The 26,562-nt window shown below is 37.3% G+C and overlaps 3 protein-coding genes across 11 annotated transcripts; 2 read left to right on the top strand and 1 right to left on the bottom strand.

Annotated features, from left to right (window-relative positions):
- Positions 1–284: 284 nt before the first annotated feature.
- On the bottom strand, positions 285–5,704 carry LOC306857689 (mismatch repair endonuclease PMS2-like). Its single transcript, XM_079397746.1, has 15 exons — positions 5,395–5,704; positions 5,087–5,226; positions 4,918–5,004; positions 4,221–4,323; positions 3,867–4,050; positions 3,625–3,792; positions 3,359–3,456; positions 3,124–3,223; positions 2,932–3,016; positions 2,376–2,528; positions 1,465–2,296; positions 1,210–1,377; positions 1,024–1,124; positions 764–933; positions 285–517 (listed from the first exon to the last, which is right to left on the bottom strand). Exons 1-15 carry the CDS (start codon positions 5,406–5,408, stop codon positions 374–376), a joined length of 2,547 nt encoding a protein of 848 aa, XP_079253872.1. The 5' UTR covers positions 5,409–5,704; the 3' UTR covers positions 285–373.
- LOC306857698 (eukaryotic translation initiation factor 2-alpha kinase 1-like) lies at positions 5,668–13,313 on the top strand. Of its 6 annotated transcripts, XM_079397762.1 has the most exons (17): positions 6,163–6,197; positions 6,353–6,493; positions 6,829–6,918; positions 7,051–7,218; positions 8,077–8,213; positions 8,323–8,360; positions 9,309–9,408; positions 9,499–9,579; positions 9,685–9,781; positions 9,895–9,955; positions 10,045–10,399; positions 10,503–10,614; positions 10,954–11,060; positions 12,057–12,186; positions 12,409–12,488; positions 12,613–12,846; positions 13,004–13,313. In XM_079397762.1, the coding sequence occupies exons 3-17, from the start codon at positions 6,864–6,866 to the stop codon at positions 13,121–13,123; spliced, it is 1,875 nt and encodes a 624-aa protein (XP_079253888.1). In that variant the 5' UTR covers positions 6,163–6,197; positions 6,353–6,493; positions 6,829–6,863; the 3' UTR covers positions 13,124–13,313. The 6 variants fall into 6 exon arrangements, with proteins under 6 accessions (XP_079253886.1, XP_079253888.1, XP_079253884.1 ...); XM_079397760.1 differs by lacking the exons at positions 6,163–6,197; positions 6,829–6,918 and adding an exon at positions 5,668–6,037; XM_079397758.1 differs by lacking the exon at positions 6,829–6,918 and having other exon boundaries at positions 6,165–6,226.
- Positions 13,314–14,102: 789 nt separating this feature from the next.
- LOC306857680 (ubiquitin carboxyl-terminal hydrolase 42-like) lies at positions 14,103–26,468 on the top strand. Of its 4 annotated transcripts, none has more exons than XM_079397728.1 (20): positions 14,103–14,209; positions 15,659–15,883; positions 16,406–16,656; positions 16,787–16,996; positions 17,084–17,194; positions 17,514–17,613; positions 17,760–17,827; positions 18,044–18,114; positions 18,217–18,299; positions 18,561–18,672; positions 18,919–19,059; positions 19,138–19,238; positions 19,336–19,489; positions 19,611–20,243; positions 20,358–20,452; positions 22,393–23,307; positions 23,781–24,034; positions 24,796–24,956; positions 25,200–25,250; positions 25,340–26,468. In XM_079397728.1, exons 3-19 carry the CDS (start codon positions 16,416–16,418, stop codon positions 25,218–25,220), a joined length of 3,471 nt encoding a protein of 1,156 aa, XP_079253854.1. In that variant the 5' UTR covers positions 14,103–14,209; positions 15,659–15,883; positions 16,406–16,415; the 3' UTR covers positions 25,221–25,250; positions 25,340–26,468. The 4 variants fall into 4 exon arrangements, with proteins under 4 accessions (XP_079253854.1, XP_079253855.1, XP_079253857.1 ...); XM_079397730.1 differs by lacking the exon at positions 14,103–14,209 and adding an exon at positions 14,569–14,915; XM_079397729.1 differs by lacking the exon at positions 15,659–15,883 and having other exon boundaries at positions 14,123–14,209.
- Positions 26,469–26,562: the final 94 nt, after the last annotated feature.

The following is a 26,562-nucleotide window of genomic DNA, read 5'->3' as shown; positions in this document are numbered from 1 at the left end:
ACCAAACCGTTTTTGAGGACTTGCATTGCATGAACAAAAATTATTTATTTCTCTCTTATATTCGACCAAAGTAAAACGTTATACAGGTTTGGAACGACATAAGGGTGTGTAAATCATGAACTTTTATTAGTTTTATTTTTGTACTAAAACTAATCCCTTTGAATCAATTACTCAATAATTATTAATATTCTGTAAAAAAACTTTAAAATCTACCCTCTTTAAAGAAATAATAAATACACAGTGAAAGGTGACATAACAGTTAGATAATTACAACAACAAACACTAGTGCAAACACATAATGAAAAACTTTATTATAAAAAATACAAATAATAAAATGTTTTATTAAAAAAAAAAAGAAAAAAAAGAAGTTGCTTTAGTCCTGAGAAACCATATCCAGATTAGCAAGGTGTCTCATGGTAGGTCTACCATGTGGACAATTCCAGGGCTGTTCAATTTCCCCCATGTGAAGCACAAGCTTCTTCATTTCACTGGTGTTCAGGGCAGTGCCAACCATCACCTGGGTAAACAGACACATTAACAAACCGTACAAGACAACAACACAAACATGCAACAGCTCAATCACATTCTGTTCTACCTTACAGGTATTTTTTTTGGTTTATTGTCTACTATTGTCTACTATACTATTGTCTACTTATTATTCTGTCTACTATTTATCAGTTTGTATAACTGATAAATAGTAGACCGGTAGATTAGAACCGGCTGGAAAATAATTTTGACAGGAAGAAAAACCAACTGCACTCACCGATTTGCGACATGCCCTGGATGCAAACATCTGCCTAACTCGAGAAGGTCGACACATGATTCCAGGACTGTCGCTAAGCATGAAGATGAGTTCTTCAATGTCACTTGGACCAAAGGTCCAATTCTTGCTTGTAGGTAAAGACACCAGCTTTACCCTCTGCATAACTTGAGCTGAAAAACACAACACCATCCAACGTCAATCTGGGGGAAAACGTACCATATAAGATACTGTATGAAACACTACTATAGTAGATAACTCACCATCCTCATCAATGAGGAAGTCAAAACCATTCTTTCTGAAGATTTCAAGGTTTTCCATGAGCACAGTTTCACTGATAGCTGGGAGGAGGAGACTTTGAGGACTGCATATTAAGAAAAAAAAAAAATAAGTTGGCTTTAAAATAAATACCTGCTTCCAGTTTCACTTCTCTGCAGTGTGTGACTTACACTATGAGTCGCTGTCCCTTTAAGACCGTATTCTGTTGTAGTATCTCAAAATTGTACTTTTCATCTGTGGCATGCTGGTCAATTATGAAAAGGTCGGATTTCAGCTTGGTGATAATAAAACCCAGGTTGAACTGACCGATGATTTCCATTTCTGTGAACATATCTTTGCTGCAAGAAAAAGTTGAAATCTTGTAAATGGCATATAAACTTCTTGATTTTGGCACTTTAAGAGATCAATCTAAACATCAGTGTAACCTTATTTCTTTCTTAAGCTCATCCTCAGCACTCTGATTTTCACCAGGGTTAATATTTGCCCTGAACCGTCTATATTTTAGCTCTTGATCATTGTTCTCTGTCTTCTGAGCCTTTAGCCTCTGCATTCTTTTAGAAAGTTCCTGTAGAGAAAACGGCAAAAGTACTGTTTTCTTTTGTATGCTGACAGGTGAATCCAATTGCAGAGAAGCATTCTTGTGTTTGGAATCCACCAAACAGCTTCGTGCTAGAGGTTCAGCTTCATGTCGAGCTCTTTTAACTTCAGGACTGGACATTCTGCCCTGGTATTGTTCTGACTTTGTCTCAGGCACCAAAGGTTTATAACTCCAGAACTTCTCACCTACAGGTTCATCAATAGTCTCAGCTTTAACATCAGTTTCATGTATACTAGGGTGTAAAACTGACTCAGAATTGTTTTCATATAGAATCTCTGGATCATCTTCAGCTGAATTTTGGTTTGTAGCCCCAGAATCTTCAGCATTGCTATCAAAGGTAGTTTTATATTTAGCTAGACAAACAGTTGATGTTTTTATGGAAGAAACGGAAGAGAAACTTGGAGAGGACTTAATGTCTATCATTTTGTTAGAGCAGCTCACAAAGGAAAACATCTTCTTCTGAGAAGGACCAGCAGAAGCAGCTTTATGACTAGACTGCTTTGAGCCAGTTCCAGGAAACTGATGTTTAGTGAATGCTTCCTTAAGTCCAGCTAGATTGATGGAGGTCTTTGGGAGTCCATCACCTGGAAGTGCTTCAGAGACAGAACCTATATCCCGATCTTCTGAACCAGCACTTGTCTCGGTTGGTCTGCACATGTCTTGAATGAAGAACAAAATCAACGTCTGTGATAACACTTCAAGACAACATATATGTCTTAAAAGGTCTGAAGTACTTACTGGTAATTGCTGGAGTAATGTGATTGATACTGATTTTATTGACACCAGTCTCAAACATAGCAATTAGTGAGCTTTTCAGAATTGCCAGCAAGAGTTTTTCCTCTTGTAGAAGGATCTGACGTTTGTCTGGTGTCACATTCACATCAACACAGTCTAATGTGAAATACAGAATCAAAACAAAGGGATAAATGACAAGTATCAATAAATTAAGTACATTTAGCGTTTATATTTTACATACTTTGTATTATACACTACCTTTCAAATGTTTGGTGTTGGTAAGATGTTATGTTTTGAACTTGTTTTTTACCCTGACTGCATTTATTTGATCAAAAATTCAGTAAAAATAGTAATATTGTGAAATATTATTAAAATTTTAAATAACTTTTCTATTGTGATTTTATGTAATTTATTTCTGTGATTGCTAATCAGAATTTTCAGCAGACATTACTGCCCAAGAAAACATCTGCTTACATCTTTTAGGAATCTGTGATATATATCCAGATATAAATATAATTTATATATTGTAATTAATTTTTTTTGTTTTGTCAAGACTTACCTGAAGCAACATTGATGTTTAGAGCGACAAAAGGGTATTGATGCCGATTGTACATGTGATAAACCTCATTCACAAGCTTAGAGACCTGCGAATTTTACAAAATTAATGAAAGATAAATGAAAAATGAGGATGTCGTACTTATTCCATATATTTATGAACACAATAAAGCATACTTTAATAAAAAGTCCACACCTTTACTGGATCACAGGGTCTTTTATTGATAAAGAAGAACTGTCTGTCAGTAGCACTTCGACCAACACCATGATCCGCTTGTGACACAAATCCATCAATGCTAGAATTTAATAATATCACTTTACACAGAAATATTCCAAGTTATAAAATGGTTTTCATTACCTTATTTGCCAAAATTGGTAATAAGTGAATCTTAAGTGGACAAACAAATTAATGTTTACACAGAAAAACTCACCTGAAAAGGTCTTTAGGAACATCTACCCCACCGAGGCCATAGTCTTCCTTAATTGATTCATTGGGAGATATTTGTTGGAAGAGAATCAAACTTTGTAGCTGTGAACAAGTAAAAATGTGAAATACATGTTACACTCAAACAAAAGGGATAAATAATAATACATGTACTTTAATTTGACAATATAACAAAGTGTGTTCTGTTTGTCAATTCTGGCGTCAGAATTTATCTTCTTAAATTATCCACTACAAAGAATAGGTCATTCTCACCTGTTTAGGTCCAAACACAGCTCCAATGTTGTCTCTCATGCTGTTACTGCCACTGGTGCATAATAATGTGGTGCGCTTGCCTTGTCCCATCTGGTTGGTGCATGTAATACGCACACCAGTGGAGATGATGCAGTAGGACTGCAAGACGAAAATCATCTTGGAATATTCCTGTGAAGAAAATCTAGTTAATTTCTTCCTTAACATGTGTACAAACCCATGTTCCCAAGTATCTCCCAGCTGACCTTTTTGATGTTGCGTTGGAACTCCTTGTGTCGAACAGGCAATGTGGAGAAGAGCTTCTGCAGAGTGACAGTAGTGCCATGCTGACGGGGATGTGGCACACGCTGAATGAGACAACCATCATGATCATACACCAGCCGAGCTCCGATCTGAGCGCTCTCATGGCAGGTCACAACACTAAGAGCACTGCAATCATATAAAACAGGGTAAATTAACAAAGCACTAGTGACTAGAAAGATTAATAAAACAAGACATCAAAGCATGAACAACTGTGAGATCATCACTGTACTATAATAATATTATAATAATACTTATACTGTAAGATTTAAGAGGACAAATCCAAAGTAAAGTGTTACCTAAGAGCACAAAGTGAGCTCAGAGCTTCACCACGGAACCCAAATGTCTCCACATGTATCAAGTCAGAGAAATCTCTTAGTTTAGAGGTGTGATGTTTTAAAGCTGGAGAAGTTGAAAGGACACAAATAAGTTACTATCGGTTAAAAGTTACAAATAATTGAGATTTTATAATGTTTTTGAAAGAAGTCTCTCATACTCACAGAGGCTGAATTTATTTGATCAAAAATACAGTAATAAAACAATAATATTGTGACATTGTATTGCAATCTAAAAGAACTCTTTTCTATTTTAATATACTTTAAACCATAATTTATGCCTGTAATGGCAAAGCTGAATTTTCTACAGGCACTACTCCAAATCTTCAGTTTCACCTGTTCCTTCAGAAATCAACATTGATAATAATAATAATAATAAGAAGAAGAAATGTTTCTTGAGCACCAAATCAGCATATTAGAATGATTTCTGAAGGATCATGTGACACTGAATACTGGAGTAACGACTGCTGGAAATTCAGCTTTGCCATCACAGGAATAATCTAATCAATTTTAAAATACATTAAAAATATAAATAAATGCTGCTTTGGTCGGCATAAGAAACATCTTTCAAAAAACATAAAAAAAAAAAAATTCAAAACTTTTGACTGGAAGTGTAAGCATACCACAGTCTATTATCTCTGATGTTCAAAAGACAACTTACTTAGCCCCTCAAAGTTTTGCTCCTCAACTCCTTTTGCGTTGTCGGAAACTTCCACCAACTCTATTCCATTGTCTTTTAGCTTGACATCTGTATGAAAACAAATCACTTGACCAAATGTAGCATAACCTCAAATGCAATGTTTCCTCATGCTGTCATCCCTTGAGCTCACCGACATTAGTGGCACCAGCATCGATGCTGTTCTCCACCAGCTCTTTCACAGCTGTGGCCAGACTCAGCACCACCTGTCCAGAGCAGATCTGATGCACAGACTGTTTGTCTATTGCCTTTATAGCTCCAGCAGAACCTGTGCTAGGAATGTAAAACACAGAATATTAAAGGAAACAGTAGTAACAGTACTGCACAATACAAAGTTATAGTAAACAATACGATAATCTCACTAGTCTATTCTTTTCTCATTTCTCGTTGCTATAATGTAGCAAACTACTGAAAAGAATATGCAAAGCATTAAACACTTACCTTGAGTCTGACATTTTTTCTGGAGCAAAATATATATGGTATCAGTCACAGAAGCTTAACTTAAAAGTTGCATTGTGGGTGTTTTGATAGCTCCCTGCAGTGTTCAGGCCAGACAAGAAGCGGGAATTTAATGTGTTTTCATTGCTCAGTGTGAAAAACCAATGCTTCGACAAGGGAGTAGCTAGTTCTGATAAACTATACACTTCAGTATTTCATATGCAATAAACGCGCACACTGAATAGCTCTCTGTCTGCCGCTCTGTGGACGTTTCCCGCGGTGTGACGCACGTTTTGCGTCGCATGTGATCAACTTTGTACACCGTTTCGCCTTTTCGTTTTATTGGTTAATTTTGAACTTAATGCGTCTTATTTTTTTCTTTGAAGTTTGCTCAGAATTAAATTTTTCACTAATGGCTGTTAATTGATCGGTTAATTTTATTGACGTATCAGATTGTGAAGCATTGTAATAAAGCTAAAGCACCGATTTTAATGTTTTATTTTGAAACGTTTCATCATCCTGCACGTTGTAGCTTGAGTGGGGACTGTGTAAAAAGTTCAGATCTACTATTAGCCGAAACTGACAATGACACTACAACATCGTTAATGTTATTTTCTTATAACCTGTGTTGTTTATGGGGAGAAAAGTATGTAAAAAACACAATAAATACATAAAATGTTTATTCGATTAATGTTTAGATGCATAATGTGTTTCATTGCATTGTTCATCACATCATCAAATGATAGTAATTTAGAGATACTTCCTAACTCTGTAGAAGCATGGCAGGTTACTGTCGGTTTACAGAGGTATTTTTATTCGGCCAGTTTTAAATCTTGTAAGTGGGGTTTGCCAAATTAAAAGGGTTGTTTTTTGTTTTTTTAACTTTGGCCCTTCTGAAAGGAACTAGTTAATGGGATGAACAGAAGTGTCTTTTAACAAAACGTTATGTTTCACAATACAGAGAGAGTCATGGCAGAAGAAAGTTCGAGTAGCAGTGTAGTTTCTACTGTTCATATCCGACAGGGCCTTTCCACTCAAGACAGAAGACCACGAGGAGGGATATTCAGCCTGCCAGACACGGAGGAGGACGTCCAGTTTGATAGTGAGTCCACTGCAATATATTATGTGCAGCCCCTTTCATTCATGAGTGTAGTCATGGCTAGAATTTGAGTTTATAAGCCAAGTATTAAGGTTATTTACTCTTTTTGTATGTTAATGACATTAAATATCATGTGGACAATCTGTCAAAGTAGTATGTCCAAATAACTCAATTGAATTAATGCAGTTTCAAGATCCTCCTCCCTAATATTTCTTCTGTGGGACTTCTTAGGGGTGTGGGGGTAATCTGAAAATGTTTCAAGCTGATAAGTTACTTAGATCTTACCCACCCCTACTGTACACTCAAGATGCGGCATTGGTCTATTTCTATTTGCTCAGCTGTTAAGTGAGTACCGTAAATGCTTGGTATCTAAATGGAGTCAGAGGAAAATGACATTATGGCTTTAATTGGCAAAGTTATTGCAGAAGGTAAGTAATCTCCAATCCAAGTCGTTATAGACTCAGTTTGGTTAGTTTTCGCTTATTTTGTGGATTTTATATTCACAAATAGTCAAACATATAGGCTAGTATTCACCTTCATTATTTGTCATATAAATGTAGCCTCAGACTCGGACAATACCTGTGAAGTACTGCTGGCGGGGAGACAGTATCCATCGATCAAGGAATTTGCTTCTGTCATTCCCAACCAACTGCTGCTGGGATCTCTACTGGAACACTTGTGCTTTGTTTACGAGCATGATCCTACACGCTCACGCATGCTGTTTAAGGGTAGGTTGATACTAATACTGAATTTCTGTTATTTGTCTTACAGTTTTTTACATTTGCTAAGACTCTGAACCAAATTCTCAATAGTCTAAACCAATTTGTCAAACAAATCACTCTTTCTGCAAAACCTTTTAACAAGTTCAGGCAGTTTAGACACTGTTTGCAGATCTCATTCACTCTTTTTGCAAAACTCTAAACATATTCTCACTCAATAAGACACAATTTGCACTGTGATGAACTTGTGATGCAAAACACTAAACACAAGATGCAAAAGTTAAGCATAACTGCAACACAGCTGTCATCATTTACACACAATTATTCAAAATTGTTCCCATTTGTTTCAGTCTGAGAGGTAGAGGAAGTGTGCCTATATGAGGTGAAGGGAGAGATGGATGAGGAAGAGCAAGATTAAGAACAGTCTTTTCAGATGAAATTAGAGCTACTGTGATAGACCATGTTCTTTTGCATGGAATGACAGTGGCAGCACAAAGAGTTCAACCTAATTTGAGCAGATTCTCTGTGGCTACCATAATCAGTTGGAAAGTTCAAAAGAACAAAAGAAGAGTGGAAGAAAATCTTGTGTAGAATTGTAAGACTACTACGTTAGGGTGGCAGAACTGGCCTGTGGTGACATAAACATGCTGTCTTGTCAAGGCTGCATCCGCCACATCAGAGTTTTTTTTCCCCGTTGCCTGCCTGCAACGTAGATGAAGTCCTCCTATATATATATATATACACACACACACACACACATTTGGAGTTGTGTTTAAGGTTTAGAGAAAATGTGTGATGGTTTCAAGAAATGTGTTTTAGCAATTCAGAAAAACTAAATTTTGTTTTCTTGAATACCTTCTGTTTCAGTGATAGGCCAGCGTTTAGCTGCCATGAACCTCCTGTCTCCACTGGCTATCAGTGATGAGTTTAGTACGGTCCGACTACAGCATAACCGGGCATTCACAGAGCTCCTGCATACGACCAGTTCATCACTCTTCCCCCAGGTAATCCAACTAAATTCATCATCGGTTTCTATTTTTTTTAATGAGTTCTATCCAGCTGTTGCTTTCATGAACAAATAAAAAACACCTGCTTATCTTTTGGATTCTGCAGGAGCACAGATACTTGAGTACAGATGGCCAGAACCTAAGGTGAAACCTTTACACTTGTAGCAGTTCCATTCACATTGTTTTGTAATACAGTACTGTTAAAGGCTTTTGGTCAAATGGGATCTGATTTTTCATGTTTTTGAAAGAATCTCTTATAGTCAAAAATTTGTACATTAATATGTTTTAAAATATAATTTAATCATGTGAAGGCAAAGCTGCATTTTCAGCAGCCATTACTCTAGTCTTCAATATCACATGATCCTTTAGAAATCATTCTAATATGCTGATTTGGTGCTCAAAAAACATGTCAGTGTTAAAAAAAATCAAATGTGCTGCTTAATATTTTTGTGTAAATGCTTTTTTTTAATTTTTTTTTATTATTATTTTTTTTTTTTAAGTTCAAAAGAACAACATTTGCTTAAAATAGAAATGATCGTTTGTAACTGTCACGAGTCCGGGCTCTGCAGTGCTTCCTTTCTCCACCAGAGGTCACCATCTCCCGTCCTCCCGGACTCCATTCCCCTAACTCCACACACCTGTCGCATATCTCACACACCTGTCACAAATTACACTCCCAGCTGTTCCACATTGTCATGGACTATTTATACACCACACTCCCGCTGCTCTGTCTGGGTCAATTAGTTGTAATTTATGGTATTTGTTGTAGTGTTTGTTGAACTCTGGGGATACATGCACTGTGTTGCAGTTTTATGTATCCCGTTTCTGAACCTGTTTTGTTTTGCCTTGTTGGCCTTTTTGTTTATTAAAAGAGATCCTTACCTGCATTTGGACCCAGACCTCTTCTTTCCACGGTGCTCCCTAAGTGTTCTGTGACAGTAACATCATAAATGTTTTTACCGTCACTTTTGATCAACTTAATGCATGTATAAATATGCTGACTAAAAGTCTTACTGACCCAAAACTTTTAAATGGTAGTGTAGGACAGTACATTAACATTTAAAATAAATGAGATGTACTTATCTATTCTAGAACCAAAGATGGTCTTTTTCAAGCACAGACATCCCGTTACCTTAGTGAATTTGAAGAAATTGCTACACTGGGTAAAGGATCCTATGGCAAAGTGTTTAAGGTAAGAAGATGTTATGATCATATTTTACTCCAAATATAATAAACACCTGACTTTGAAAGGTGCGTACTGAAAACAGTAACACTGATTTAGGTCACAAACAAGCTTGATGGTCAGGAATATGCAGTGAAAAAAATTCTCATCAAGAAAGTAACAAGAGATGACTGCATGAAGGTAAAGTATGTCACAGATTCAGTTATTATAGTAGCAATTTACCCACCAAATGTATATGATTTAGAGATAATATACCTTATCACATCTGTTTTTGTCTCCTTGCAGGTTCTTAGAGAGGTTAAAGTGCTCTCCAGCCTTCAGCATCCCAATATTGTTGGATATCACACAGCATGGATGGAGCATGTTCAGCCTGCAGTGAAAAGTTAGTTTGATTTGCAGATATAGCCATTTGAATCATGCTTTGCTTTTATTCAGTATTTTCTGAAGCATAAAAAAATGATACAAGCATGTACAGTTTTCTGTTTTTCTCACTAGATCCAAAATCCCTTGTTTCACAAACATTTCCAGCATTAGAGAAACCTTTACAGAAAGATGGGTAAGATGGTTTAAAAAAAATTCCCCCCTACACAATTAACTAATTGTAACATGTTTACAATAGCATATTGAAAATGTGTCTTGCTTCAGGCGTACACCGGAAAACACTAACAGCAGCAATGGATCATCCATTGTTTTTGAACATTCTGAACAAGCAGAAGCCAAAGAAAATCAGGTTGCATTAGAGAGCCTCTCAGTGAAACCCTCAACTTCAAAAGAAGAGATGGGACATGCTGTTTGCCCAAAAAATGTCCGCAACCCACAAAACTTTGTTCCATGTGTGTTTCTGGGAAAGCCTCATGCTACGGTGAACAAATGCCCAACAGCTAAATGGGATAGCTCAACACTCTCAGAGGATGACCTCAGTCAAAACAGACTGGAATTGAACAATAACTCTTACATTGATATGGATGCTCCTGAATGGTCCGAAACGCAGGCACAAGAGGTATGTGGTTCATTAAACCCTAAATGTAACAATTCATTTAAATGAGGAATAATTCTTTTGTAAGCTTTTGTTTTTCATCAGTTTTTCTTGTTCCGGTCTTTAGGTTCAGTTCCACTTAATGCTTTATATACAAATGCAGCTGTGTGAGCGATCTTTGAAAGACTGGATACAGGAAAGAAACTCAAGGATCACAGAGGGACTCTTGATGTCAGTAGGTAAGATTTCTTTATTCATACGAGTTACTATAGTTTACATAGGAGTTTGCACTTCTTTCTTTACATGCCATTAAATAGGTATTTTGTGGAAGTATGTCTAATAAATGGCTCATTCCATTCCTTTATATAACATTTATATAATAAATAAAGAAGTCACTTATATACACCCTTTTCCTGTTTTTGTATTGGATGACACATTGGCTGAACAGGAAAGACGGAAAAAGCTGATTTTCAGAATTTTTGGACACAATCACAATTAAATGTTTTTACATTCAGTCACAGCATATAATTGTTTTGTTGGATTATTTTAGCATTTTTAACCAATACATTGATCCACAGATCTTTGTGAGTCAATTGACTCTGAACACGCATTGAATATTTTAAAGAAAATACTTGAAGGAGTGGAGTACATTCATTCCCGTGGTATTATGCATAGAGACCTTAAGGTATGTGTACTTATTTTGTTGCATTGCATAACTTGGTATTGTTGACCACACATCTAGTACATGTCTGGCTTGGAACGGTATATGCATTAGTCTACATGGGAGGAGGCCTAGTGTTTTGATGACAGATATTGGGCTGGTGTGGCACAACACTTGCAAAGTAGGTTTTACTTTTGCAAAGCAACAGATAATCTCTCTCCTGAGGTAGTGAGCTTGTTGATGTCTGCGACATAATTTAGTAGGCAAATGGCTTTTCAAACCCTGTTCTTTGTTTACAGATCCATTTTGTAATGCTTAAGTTACCCATAAGTGTCGGCACTGATAGCCTCGCGGTTAGTGTGCCGACATATACAGTGCATCTGCGCTCACGGCTACCCGAGTTCAATTCCCGTCTCGAGGTCTTATGTCGATCTGCTATGCTACCCAATGTTTTCCTTTAATTTCTCTACTGTCTGAATAATAAAGGAATAAAAAGCCCAAAAATATAACTTAAAAAAATTACCCATGACAATTTCTTTATTCTATTTACTGATACATTTAGTGGCCTCTTGACAGCCAGCATGGCATTTAACAGAATCAACTGTTTCAAAATAAAATCAGTTGCAGATGATAATCACTGTTATTTTCCTTTATAAACCAACTCTTAATCTGTTTGTCACAGTAAGGCAACACAGTATTTCTCACACATCTCTTCTGGATACTTTGTCTTATAAGCATGAATTGCTTTCTCAGAAGTTTATATAGATTTTTAATCCATATAATATTAAGCCTGAATGCCACTTGGATCTGCACACATTTTTTAGTAAGCAAAGGCAAGAACACAGTTACCTATGAAATTCCAAAACAAATGTAATGATTCTTATGTGATGAATGTTAAAACTATTTAACATAATAATTTTGGATATTTATAACTGTGGATGTTCTGTGTGTAGTAATAAAAATATAAAAAATGCTTTTGGTGTCTGTTTGTTGCAAGTTAAAATGTATATTTATTTGCAGCCAAGAAACATTTTCCTTCATGGACCTGAGTATCATGTGAAGATTGGGGACTTTGGATTAGCTTGCCGGAATTTAATAATGGATGAACATGAGCAGCTACCCTCCAGCACTCAAGCAAGTGTAAACACAGGTGAGACCTCTTCTGTATTCACAAGAGTAAACAATAGTTATTTTAGTTATTACAAATTTTGAACTAAAATACTTATAAATACTATCTTTAGCTTGATAATTCTCATTTTCCCATTTGTTGCAAAACTACTGCTGATTTATTGTCAGGTAACAGTAGATGGCAGCAGCGATTTAATGCAACCTTGCAACATAGCCTAATTTCTCATTGCACTTTTTACACTAGACTCAGCTCACACTAGTGGAGTAGGAACTTTTGTTTACGCTGCCCCAGAACAACTTGAGGGTTCTCACTATGATTCAAAGGTAAGGGAACTGTAAAGTTACAAACTGTTATAAATTAAGAAAGTTACTGTCTTTTGGGCTGTACTTGAGTGTGTGGCTGTTGCATCTTAGGCAAATATGCTCAGTGTTTGTTTTATTTGTACAGTCAGATCTGTACAGTATAGGAGTGATTGCGTTTGAGTTATTCCAGCCATTTGGGACCGAGATGGAGCGTGCGCACACACTTGGAGAACTACAGCAGGGCAAGATCCCTAACATGCTGTCCAAAAACTGGCCACTTTTGGCCAAGTATATCACCCTACTGACAAGCACTGATACTTCAATGCGACCAAGTGCATCTCAGTTACTTCAGAGTGACCTCTTCAGCACCAATGACATGGTATGTGTGGCTCTGGGGGGGTTTTTAACCCCCCAAAATGGAACAAAAACCAAATGTCCATGTATATTCACATTTTAGTTAATTTTGCTGCTTTGAAAAAAACCACACACAAAAAAAACATTTGACCTATTAACTTTATTTGTGTTCTTTATTTCAGGTTATTCACAGTTTGAAATGCAAGATTGATGAACAAGAAGAGGAAATTGTTCAGCTCAGGAGACAGATCAGTGAGCTACAGATCTCTCAAAATGCAATACACAGTCCAGAAAAGATATAATAATAGTAACTCTTTTGAACTGCCATAAATGCTCAATATTTGTACATTATGTGAATTGATGTTTGGAGATGGTTGTATGTGTGAGGTCTGCTCTGCTTGTATGTATATAAAAGAGTGCCATATTTAACTTGACAAGAGGTTGATAAAGTCCTATTTATCTGACTCTTTAAAGCTGAGTAAATATTACCTCAAAAGTAAATTGTACCTCAATAGTATTCTTAATATTTATGACTATTGCGAATATTAATAATACCCAAAGGTCACAGATAACTAGATAAAGCTACAAAACTTATTTTTGCAAGAAATATATGCATGCATACACACACACACACACACACACACACATATATATATATATATATATATATATATATACACACATTTAGTTATATAGCAGACACTCATCCAAAGCTGTGCTACAAATGAGGATATATATACCATAAACTGTAAAAAACATATACACAGACTAACGACATGTTCCTACATTGATATATAATACTATGTAACAAATTAATACTAACAATGGCTTCGTTACATTTTAAATTTAATTAATACATTTCAGTGCAAATATCACTAAAATAACTTTTGTAGCCTTATCAATGACCTTGGTATTTTAATATTCATGATAATGACGCAATATATATGATACTGAAGTTGCACAATTTAAACTTTAAATCAGAAATAACACAATGAGATTTACATAAGAAAAAAAATAATGTTCATGGTGGATACAGAGATGCCACAACCTACCGTACGATCCACCAATAAGTTACCCATTACTAACTTTAAAACGCCTCAACAGTAATATAAATGTGTACGAAACACTACTCTGAATTTATCCACGGAAACCGTTTAAATCTTTATCGTAAAAGCGATTCTTTCTGGGTCGACGAGTTGACAGCAACAAACACATTTAATTGCCTTGACGGCCGCGTTCAGTAAGGCCCCATCTACACAACACCGGGTTGGCTGACATTACGAAAGTACCCGGATGGATCCGTGGGGAAACTACGTCATTGTTCACCGCCGGACGCTCTTTGGATTTTAGAATGGATGAACTCATTTAAAATAATCATAAATTTACAGGTACGTGTATTATTTGATTTAGATATCACATAGGATTGTTGCAGGTGATTTTTGGAGAGCGCCTGTTGTGTGGTTGCGATCTTGCGTGGCACGAAATTGAAAACACCGGGTTTCGCAACGAGTCTCTCGGCGACGTTGCCTCCTCGGCCAAGGCACCGGTGAATTTTAAATACCGTGCCCCTCCTTTCTACCGGTTTTCGATTAAAATCGAAATTTGGCTAATTACATTTAGTACTGTAGTATTGTTTTATGTTTTTGAAGGGACAAACCACACATCAACATCATCTTGATTCCCAGACAGGCTTCTCGGAAGAGCGTGACCATGTTCAAGCCGCGTTCCATCTGTATTGTTACGTTTCGCCGTTACCATGGCGTTTGTAGCTACAACACAGCGCGCTTTAAATCGGTCCAAACTTCTCGCGCCAACAAAAAAGGTGGCTAGCCACGTTAGATTTCACTGACAAGTATTTCGCATTCTTTTAATACCACTACAAATATATTTATTCGTAGTGTTTCGTGTATAAATAACGTGCGGCAGAGGCCTATCTCGCACGCGAAGCCTTTAGCCGAGCACGCCAGATACGTTAACAGTCGAACGTGCGGAGAGAGTGTGTACTACAGGATGGTTTCCTCATGCAAAATCTCACACGGAACCGCCTCTGTAGTTGTTGAACTGTGTTTTAAGTGTCTGACGACCTAATCGAAGGTACACACATTTGTCTGAGGTTTTATTGTGACCGTGTACTGTAAACTCTAGCTATAATGAAGTAGCCGAGGCCACGGGCCCATGCTGGCGCCCAGCTCAATAGAGCAACACACACCGGCTAGTACACAACACATATTTAGCTTAGTCGATCAAATCTTGGTTGGCCGTTCACAAGGAAAGAGAAATGTGCAATTTTAGATGTTGTTTTGCGTCATTAGGGTCATCTAGTGTGTTTGGAGTTCAACGTTCACTTATTTGTTGTACTTTCACTTTGACGCGATGTCTTCTCGGGCATTTAATATAACTCGTTGTCTAAGACGCTTTAGTTGTGATATTTAGTCTTTTTTCACTGTATTTACTTGTTCCGAAGTTATGTGACACTATATCTTTTTATGGAGGGATGTGGTTTTTAATTTGACAAATATAGGTTTTAAACTTAAATGGCTGGAAGGAATACTATTTATTTAATGTCCCGAAAGGCAGTATTTTTATTCTTTAAATGGTGTTACTGTTACAATAGTAACGTAAATCTAAAACATTACTGTAAACATAGTAACAAAAATCTATAAAATGGTATAGTTAGCAACTATCCATGTTGTTTACATTGACCCCGTGCTGTAACGTGAACAGCGATTGATGCTTATTATATATTATTGTTCTGACCTGTTTAGCTAAATAATTTGTGACATTGTTGATGAATATATCCGTTTGTGTTTAAAACTATATATTTTATATATATATAGTTAGTCGTGGCCTAATGGATAGAGAGTTGGACTTGTAACCTGAAGGTCGTGGGTTCGAGTCTCAGGTCCGGCAGGGATTGTAGGTGGGGGGAGTGAATATCCAGAGCTCTCTTCACCCTCAATACCACAGCTGAGGTGAGACCCTTGAGCAAGGCACCGAACCCCCAACTGCTCCCCTGGCGTCGCAGCAATATGGCTGCCCAATGCTCCGGGTGTGTGTTCACGGTGTGTATGTTTACTTCTCACTGCTGTGTGTGTGCACTTGGATGGGTAAATGCAGAGCACCATGCTTGGCCACACGTCACGTCCTTTCCTTTCCTTCCTTTATTAGAGGAAGGGAAAGTCAGAGGCAGTTTACACTATAGACATCTTCACTTCTGAGGAGCAAAGTAACTTTGTGCTAGAGTAGGGGTAGGCAACGTCGTCGGTCCTGGAGTACCGCTGTCCTGTAGAGTTTAGCTTCAACCTTAATCAAACACACCTGAACAAGGTCTTCTAGGGCTACAGGCAGGTGAGGTTTTTTTCAGGGTTGGAGCTAAACTCTGCAGGACATCTGCACTCCAGGACTGACGTTGCCTACCCCTGTGTTAGAGTTTTGCTTTCCTCTCGGGTACCTGTTGCATTTGACACTAATACTAGCTTTGCCTGAATCTGTGCCTTTAAAACCACTCCACATGCAAATGAAAAATCTGTCTCTCTGTCTTGGCAAAAATGATTGAGTTGACACACACATCTGTTTTTCCACAGAAAATGAATAATGACCATAGTTGACAAACCTCCAGAGAAACCTGACCTGGAGTCAGTGCGGTGCAAGCACTCCAGCTCCCTGACACCTTTCTCTTCCAGAGACATGGAGAGCAGTAGTTCGAGCTGGAGTGTTGGCCCTTCTGCCACTGAGCTTTCAAGGGCCAAGACTGCCTGTATGGCTCCGACCATTGGAATGACTGTGAACTGTAGTAATAACACAGCACTTCAAGTCGAAAGGCCCAGAGAGCAAGGCGAGTGCTTTTCTTTACTGTTGATGTTTAAAGGTTGTATCATCACTTTTACAACAGTTTTTCTACAACAGTAGTTTATTTTGTATTGTTTGTGTAATATATGTCTGTTTTTCTTTTTTGGACCATGCAGTGGTCATGACCAGTGGGGATGGCATTGCTCTTCCTCAGAAAGTCCTGTTTTCTCCAGACCGGCTTTGCTTGAAATGGAACCAGGGCCACCGTGTTGGAGCAGGTCTCCAAAACCTGGGCAACACATGTTTTCTGAACTCCACCCTGCAGTGTCTGACCTACACAGCTCCCCTTGCCAACTACATGCTGACCAGAGAGCATTCCAAAACATGTAAGTGTGCAAGATTTTTGCAACATTGCACATAATGCTTGACATGGCTTTGTTCTGACAATGTACATTCATCCTCTTTACGTGCAGGTCATGAGCCTGGGTTTTGCATGATGTGTACCATGCAAACTCACATCACCCAAGTTTTCGCCAACTCTGGAAATGTATTTAAGCCTCTCGGTGTGCTAAATGAGCTAAAACGTGAGTACTCAGTTTAAGATGTAACATTTGCTTAGAAATCATGTGACAAAATTACAATTGACCCCACTAAACTAGTAATAAACACTCAAGTGCTATATAAAAAGCACAATTCCAAATATGGTGCCAAAACACTTTTAGTGCTAGATAAGAGTTGAGGGTTTTGACAAGATAATTAAGGTTAAACCTTGAAGTTTGTTTAAAAACAAGCAACACAGCCACAGTGGTTTTTTTTTTTTGCTGGAGTTAAGCGATAAGGAATGGTCCAGGATGATCCAGTTATTTATAACATGGACCACTGATCTTTTGTTCTTATCCTCAGGGATTGGAAAGCATTTCAGATTTGGAAGTCAAGAAGATGCTCACGAGTTCTTGAGGTACACAGTGGATGCTATGCAAAAGTCCTGCCTGCCTGGAAACAAGTGAGTTCCCACAATGCAATTTTGTTTGCCAGTTTACTAGCATTATAAGGCATGAAATAAAAATGTCTTCATTCATCAGTGCATTAACTGTAATGACTGCATACTTGTATTCAGTCTAATACTTCATTATTTTAATTTATTGCCAGATTGGACAGGCAGACTCAGGCAACTTCTTTTGTACATCAAATATTTGGGGGTTATCTGAGATCCAGAGGTAGGTCATAAGATTTATGTGTGTCTTGATTTGGTTTAAGGTTCATTTTATTCTTTTGCACATACAGTATTGTTTAGAAAAAGACCCCTTTAAATGTAGTGTCTTTAAGTTTGATCTATTTTATGTATGTTTTATAGACTTTGTGCAATGATGGAATATTTAATCTGTGCTCCAGACACATCTGTTGGTACATTAATGCACATTTCTTTTTCACAGTCAAATGTTTGAATTGCAAAGCAGTCTCAGATACTTTTGACCCATACCTGGATATTTCACTGGAGATAAAGGTGACCGAAAGTTTTCTTGAAAAACTTATCTTACAGCTGAAGCAAGTCATTTTTAGCATGGCTTCAATAGTGATAATTTTTTTTTTTAATGTTTATTTGCAGGCGGCTCAGACACTCAGTAAGGCTTTTGAGCAATTTGTTAAGCCTGAGCAACTTGATGGGGACAATGCTTATAAATGCTCCAAGTAAGTTTTCCGCGCATATTAACACCACATCATTGTATTACCCAAATTAAATTTTGCATGTACAGTTACCATATATTTGAAGTCATGCATTGTCCACTCTTGACAAGGGCCTTCTTTCAGTTGTAACCTGTTTTATGACTTTCGTTTCTTCTAAATGGATTAGTGCATTTAGAGACCAAATCATGTGTCCATGTGGAATTGTTTTATTTTTATATTTTCACTTTAACTCAAGCTTATAGTAATATTCATTTGTCTTGGCAGATGTAAGAAAATGGTTACCGCCTCAAAGAGATTTACTATTCATCGCAGTTCTAATGTTCTCACCATCTCACTGAAGCGGTTTACCAACTTCAATGGAGGAAAAATTACAAAGGTACACTGCATAAAGGTCATAAGAAAAAAGTTAATTTTATAGCTGCTTGCTAAGATGCTGGACAAACTGGTGTGACCAGATCAATCTTTCATATTTTTGAGATGTTGTCTCTTGTTGGAGGACCTGTAATAGGGCTAGGTCAATGTGCTTAAATGTATTAAATACATTTTTAACCGCATTAAAATGTCATCAGCTAATTCATTAATTTTGGCAGCCTTAAATATGACTCTTCTTAATCCTTCACAGGATGTGAGATACACAGAGTGTCTAGATTTGCGCCCATTCATGTCTCAGTCTCATGGGGACCCACAAATCTATGCTCTATATGCTGTGCTGGTTCATTCTGGCTTCAGTTGCCATGCTGGACACTATTACTGCTACATTAAGGTACGTCATCAAGTACAGACCTGCATCCTCTTTATTATGTATAATATATGTATGATTTAATACGATATTCTATTTCAGGCTAGCAATGGGCAGTGGTATCAGATGAACGACTCATCGGTATCACTCAGTGATATAAGAACAGTGCTTAATCAGCAAGCTTATTTGCTGTTCTACATCAGGTAAAGGTCTTAATTCACTTCCCATGACTTAAATAGATAATTTGTGTTTTTGCCGCTACGGGTGAGTCTCATCAGTTAAACGCTTATTTTAATTTAGGTCACCTGATGTGAAAAATAGAAGTGATTTTAGCCAGATGAATCATACTCCAGGCCAGTCATCTCCTCGACCATCCATTCCAGTCAAGATGAATGGGCCTCAGTACACCTCCACAACCTTCATTGGCCCTCAGCTGCCACCTCATATGCTAAAGGTACTGCAAGACAATAACACATTCAAACTAATTACAGTGGTTCAGCAAATTTGCCTTAAAGCTAAGTTAGGTTTGCTGCTTCTCACCTTCTTCACCTTTTCACTCTTTGTGTACTTTGCAGAACTCGTCATACGTAAACGGGAATGGTTCTTCAAAAGAATACCATGGTGGCTCCAAACCCAACAGAAGTTTCTGTGGTGTGACCAAATTAGGCTCTGGCCTATCTCATACGTCCTCTTCTGCATCAGCATCCTCTTCTACTTCACTTGTTCGGCCCATGGGCATTCCTGACTCTTCCAAGAGGCCGAAGTTGACTTTTATCATTGGTCAGAACAAGCCTGTTAGACCTACTCAGACCCAGTCAAGCCCTAACTGCTCTTTATCTTCAGCCTCTCACCCTCAGCCCACATCTTCCAGCGCCTCAGTGTCTACCTCAGGCTTCTCGCAGGTCAATGGAACCCACACTGGAGCTTCTTTCTTGGTTCCTTATGGTCAGGAATCATCTGAGGAATCCGACCAAGAGGCTGGAGCCTTGGAGAACGGATCAGTTAAACCTTATCTTGCTCCCAAGATAACCAATGGGAATGGGGTAAAGGATGACACCCAGTCCCACAGTTCACTGCCTCAGCTTACCCCGAAGACAAATGGATCTAATAGCTTTCCAGAGTTACGTGTGCGAGAAAATGGATCAGGACCTGCCCACAAATCCCATAATGGCCTTCCCAAAGCCAATGGTTTTAATCATGCTGATAAGGTACATACTTCAAATGTAAATTTTTGGCCTGTATATTACTTATAAAGGCTAATTTCCCCCCAATTTTTTTGTTTTTGTTTTTGCTAAAGAAGAGTGTTTTATTCCTTTTTTCAGGTTGTGGGTGCACCACATTCTTCATCACAGATTGATAATCAATCTAATAGTTCAGACATGCAATTCAGCTTAAAGCCTGGAAACAGTGAGTCAAGGTGAGATGCTCAAACACCACATTCTGTTTTTCATAATTTTTTTTATTTTAACGTTGTTTGATCTTGTAATGAATATCCATGTTTCATAATGTAAACTGTTGTGATGCCTAAATGTACTTGTAGCCATATTTTAGAAATATTTACTATTATAGTATTTATGAATACTTTGAATTAGCTTTTGTTTTTATTTTCAGTTTGAATTAAAAAAAAATTGTAATGTTTCGGTTTAGTTTTTACATTGTCATTCAGCAGACGCTTTTATCCAAAGCGACTTACAAATGAGGACAATGGATTATTACAAATGAGTTATTTAAATTTTAGTACTTCAACTTAAGCTTCTTTTTTTTTCAGGTGGTTGCCAAGGCAGCAAATAGAATTTAAGTTTTTCATCTAATATTTGTATTTTATTTTAACTTCATTTCATTTAACAATTGTAATTTGTAAGTTTTCCTGATTAACTATAACAACTGCTTGTAGCATTTAGAATGATCAGTTTTAGTTTTTATTCCCCTCAAAATACAATAGAATTTTAATTAGGGCTGTGTCAGTTATAGCTGCCCCACCACCACACTGGCTGTGGTACTGCAAAACACATTTTTTGCATATGAATTTAAAAAATTTTTTTGCCATAAATAGTAGGCCAAGAATGTCAAGTCACCTTTATTTATATAGCGCTTTTAACAATACAGATTGTGTCAAAGCACTTAACAGTATCAAATTGGAGGATAGAGTGTCAGTAATGTATAACAATAAGATTAAACACTCAATTTTCAGTTAAGGCATTTCATTATTGAATTCAGAGATGTCATTGTCTAGATCAGTTTAGTTTAAATAGTATCTGCGAAATCAAATTGACGATAATCACTAGAAATTAAGTGACGTACAAAACCTTATTTACAAAAGAAATAATTGGTTGGAAGCCAGATGGTACATCGCGACAGAGTCCTGCACGCAGACCCACCAATACCCAACGGGTGAACCTCTAATATTTGATGTAACGGGTGGAATAATATTTACGTGTCGGGTGCGGTGTGGGTAAGGCAGGTGACATACACGGGTGGGTTATGGGTACAATAGCAAGACTATTTTGACTCAATCCAGTACATGCTGGTAGGAAGCTGCTTTCAAATGGTCCCATGCTTGTTCATGCTCTGTCTGAAGGCCGTTAAAGGCCTTGTGATGTAATTTACAGTATGCGCAATTTGTTCAAAATAGATTGTTCACATGATGTAAGTAATAGTTTTATATTGTTTACACAATGGATGTCGTTTGCGCTCTCTCCTTTTTTTCTTTAACATGTTGATCTGTGTGTCAACATGTTTTTGTTTTTTCTTAAATCCATTAACTCAGAATGACTAATAGTTTATTGCTTGTTACATGAGAAAATAGTTTTGTTTACCTCATGTAGGAAATTGTGGTTCGGGTCATAGTTTTTATGTCAGACGGGTTGGGTCGGGTAGGGTACGGAATTTAATTAGGGTTGCTGTCGGATAATTACTGCAGGTGTGGGTTCATCAAAATCTGCATCGACCATGCAAACATGAATTCTTGATAAATGAGCCCATAAATGTGAATGAACCAAATGCAACTTTGTCTCAATTTGAGAGACCAGCCCACAAAACAGAACACAAAGTATGATTGGCCTTTTAGAAATGTAAAAAAAAAAATACTTCTGTAAATGTCAGTCTACACAATAGGTGATTTGTTGACAAGTGAGACATTACTGGTCACATTATGCACAGGGGTTATTTTATAGAAACCTTTTGGTTACAGCCTATGAGCAATTTGTGGTTTTTGGCCATAAAATAAAAAATGCTTAACAGTATCAGCCCTAACTTTAATATCAGTATATATCTAGTTATTCATTTTTAGAATTAGCGAATTTATGATTGACTAAACCTTTGGGTTTTCTTCATTAATTCATTTATTCATCCATCCAGCAGCTCCAAACCACCAAGTACTGATGGCCAGCCATGTTGCTCACCTTCAAGAAAAAGGATGAACCCTTCTTCAGACTCTTCATCTCAGTCTGCTTCACAGGTACAGTCTGCATCTTCATCTGATGCATCATTGGTCTCAAAGACTACGGACACTGACCTTCATGCCCAGACAGCTTCAAAAGATGAGCCGATTCAGGGCCATGACACCCATGCAGAGGCTGGCATGTCAGATCTTCAGGGCAACAACAGTCTCAGCCTCCATGCTGGTGATGGTCACACAAGTCCACACAGGTTAAAGGAAGAGTTCAGGTGCAGTGAAGGAGAAAGCAAAGAGTCAAAGCCATCACACTCAGACAAGTTTGGCTCTGGAGATGGACGGAGCGAGGACCGGAATAGGGTTTTAGAGCGGCCACACTTTTCTTCAACTGTGAAAGACAGGGACCGGTACAGGCACTATAGGGAACACAGAGAAAGAAGCTGGAGCCGCTATGGTCATAGCAATCGAGAGAGTCATCCCTTTAGAGAGCGTTCCACCAGTAGAGACCGGCATCACAGAGATCACTGGGACAGATTTTCACATCACCGTCGAGAGCACCACCATTCCCAAAGAAGACCCAGAGAGGAACGTGACCGGAGTAGGGATAGGAGATTTGTGAGTGACTCTTATCGTCCCTCTGGACACCATAACCGGGATGGATATTCCAGTCACAGCCATCGTGGGGTGGATGGTGGCTATGGAAGGATGTCCCATACAGTGAATGGTTCAAAAGTAAGACCCTCATCTCCACATTCTGTCAGCCCATTGTCTGGATATTACAAGCGGAAACGCAGTCCATTGGCTGATGCAAGACAAAGCTCTGATGAGTGCAGAGCGAAGAAATACAAAAAGAAAAAGAGAAACAAAGAAAAGCACAGGCAAGTCATTTTCTACTATAATTGTTTGTTACTGCTTTCTTTTGCTCTGGATTTATAGATTTACTCAAGAAAACATAAGTGGTCTTGTATTATAATTTCAAATAAAACTATTTTAACAGCTGCTTCACTGCTTTTTAATTTGAAAAAGCAAATTAACTTTTAAAGTTTTGTTTGATCAACACAAACTCGGCACACCTGAGAAATTGATAGGTGCGTATTAAAAACACTCCAACAACAATGTCGAATCCAATCAATAAACAATATCCCGCACACTATCAGTCCATGCTAAATATATTATTACAAGAAACCGTGACGTTTCGGTCCGCTGACCTTCATCAAGCTTGAAAGTTTTGATTGAATTTTTTTGTCATTGACCATTTAATATTTGAATGGGTGAGAATTTAAAACCATTGAGAAAAAAAAAAAGACTTAAAAAAACTAGTCAAATTATCATTGTGACTTTCCACTTACAGGCACTCAGAGAAGGACCCATCTGAGGGCAATGAGGATAGCAGCTCCAAGAGACATAAAAAGAAGAAGAAAAAGAAGAGGAGGGAGGATGAGGAGAGGCCTCACACTAGGAGAGAAGTCACTCCGAGGCGGGAAGAGCATGATTCTAGAGCTAGGAATGGTGCAGAGAAAGGAAGTCTGCACCACAGCTCGGAGTCTCTTCACAATGTCCACCGAGACCATATGGAGGACCAGCAACAGCTCAATGGACACAAAGGTGCTTAACATTTAACAGCTTAGACTTGATGTCTTTTTGAACAGAGCAAAGAAGCAAAGCATGCTTCAGGCAATAGCATACTTTTGTTTTGCACATTTTTACTCATATAGGTCACTTTTCACACTTAAATCAAATGGAAAAAAAGGAAACCAAAGCATGATTTTAACATTAAAATTTGCATTGTGATGATATTTTCATGGCAGCTAAACGCATTTCCCCTGAAAGTTATCATTGCCAGTTAAAGTTATCATTTTTTCCATTGAGCACTGCCGAGTGCAGTTTAAATATTACACATACAAATGAATCAATATGCAAACAATTATGTTTAGGTGCTTTTTGATTTAAATATTGAAATTAATATTACAAATAACCCATTCAGTCTTTATTTTCCATCATGTGTCAGGAAAAAAAGTGTTTGTTTCATATAGAAGATATAAACAGGGCCTTTTGAGTGATGTGGTTTATCTTTGTGACTTTTCACATTGCATGGGTCAAAGCTTAGTAGTCTTTTACAGAGTATTAACACTGAAATGTTCACGTAAGCTGATAGTAACTTCTGATACATACAGCATTAAATTGGTTGAACTGGTTTGGCAGTAATTGATTACATATTTACAATCTGGATTTTACGCAAACCCTCCCCAGGCACACATGCATCCACAATCACACTTTTGATCTTGACAAAGTATTACACATTCACACGTAAATGTCATTTGGGGAAAAAATTAACTCATGTATTTTGTTTAAATGTTTTTTTTCAGCTAATGGCCTGAGCTGTTACAGTGCATGTGAACTTGATCATACTGGGATGGATAAAGACAAATACAAATATTTTGATCATTCTACCACTGTCAACGGCACAAAGACACTCTCAAATGGAAATATGGACGGTGTATGTCACAGGACCCTTTCAGATGTTGAAGTAAACAAACTCTAGACATTTTGACTCGACCACAAAAATACAGGATTCTAAGCAAAAGTAGCCACATTTATATTAAATATATTTTAAATTTTGTAGTTTAAAATATTTGTAAAATATTATGTATATACTAAATTATGAAATATAAAAATATATATATTTTTCACGCAATATAAATATATTCATTTTGTATGTATTTTTTATGGTTATAGTTGCACATCTCTGACTGATCTCTGGTTTTCACAGAAAGCCACACATCCTCACTAAAGGGAAGGTGATTTCTTGATCACACCTAAGGTAAGAAATTGTATTTTTGCATTTTAAAAAAATAAAATAAAAAATAAGCTCAGCTGTAATTGTCTCGTTCCCTCTCTCCTTATTTGAAGACTCTGAAAACCACCCGTGCAAGCATGTGAAAAACAAACTCTACAGCTACAGTTCCTTACATGGTGCTTAACATTTAGAACATACTGTATTTTTACCACGAGATGAATTTTAAAGTTTCATTATTTTCTTTTTTCTTTATTTTTAAGGCTATGGATTTTATAGTACACTGTACATAAATGAACTTTGATCATGGGGAAAAAAAAAATTCTATATAAAGTTAATATATGCGATTAAAACAAAAGCCTGGAGCTTAACATCAGAATTGCTGCTCAGACATACAGACTCAGGATTTTCTCACTTGTGAAGATGAGACAAGCGCTCCCTTTAAGGAATCGAACCTGGGAACGACAAGAACATTTATATGCTGCATCGGCGGAGAAAGACTGCTTGTCTCTTGGCTTCAAGTTATGATGTCACCATTTTCACATATCGGTTGTGAGAACTGTCTCAAAGGAGCAGCCTTTGCTAATGCTACATGTGCACTTACATCACAGTTAACCTGGACACACTTGAGGACATAAGATGTTTGCTTTGCTGTCTCTTGTACCTCTCTTTTTTAGCATCTCACTGTATTGCTCACTATCTGAAATTCCTCAAACCTGTCTAGAATGCAAGTTCATTGCATCTTTTTTTTGTATTTAATTGTCACTGTTTAGTTTTCTTGAATCCGCTTTGATTTTAGTCAAGATAATACTGTGAATTTAAGTTGAACTGTATTATCAGTTGTTTGTTTTTGGTCCTGTATCAGGAGTTCAATAGAGACACTTTCTGTAAAGCCACTCGTAATGTAGACCATGTTCTCTGAACATTTGTCAATTTTTTTTTTTTTTTATCTTCAGTTTAACGAAACAGACATGAAAATGGTTATTCAGCTTCATTTTACTGTAGCATGTCAAAGTAAATGTATACAGTGTACAATATGTTGAGTGAGAGGAAACAGCCTTAATGTCTGAAATTGTAATATTTTCTCTCACTATGTTTACAACATTTTGTTGGAGTGAATGAACATGTATGTGACAATGGGAAGTGTTTGGTTTTGTAAAGGTTGGGGTTTCCTTTTTACATATAAAGAATGACTTGTGAGATTTCTGTTTTTTGTGAAAAAAAAAAAAATCTTGATGTCAAAGCGACGTGCTTTTTTTGTTTCGGCTGCATCTCAGTAATCGTAACACACAGCTTGACACAGACTTTAATTTGCTTCTGCCCTATACACCAGCAAACT

This window comes from Barbus barbus, assembly GCF_936440315.1.
Source record: "Barbus barbus genome assembly, chromosome: 38".
Classification (NCBI taxonomy): Eukaryota; Metazoa; Chordata; class Actinopteri; order Cypriniformes; family Cyprinidae; genus Barbus; species Barbus barbus.
This window is presented reverse-complemented; position numbering and strand designations above follow the sequence as displayed.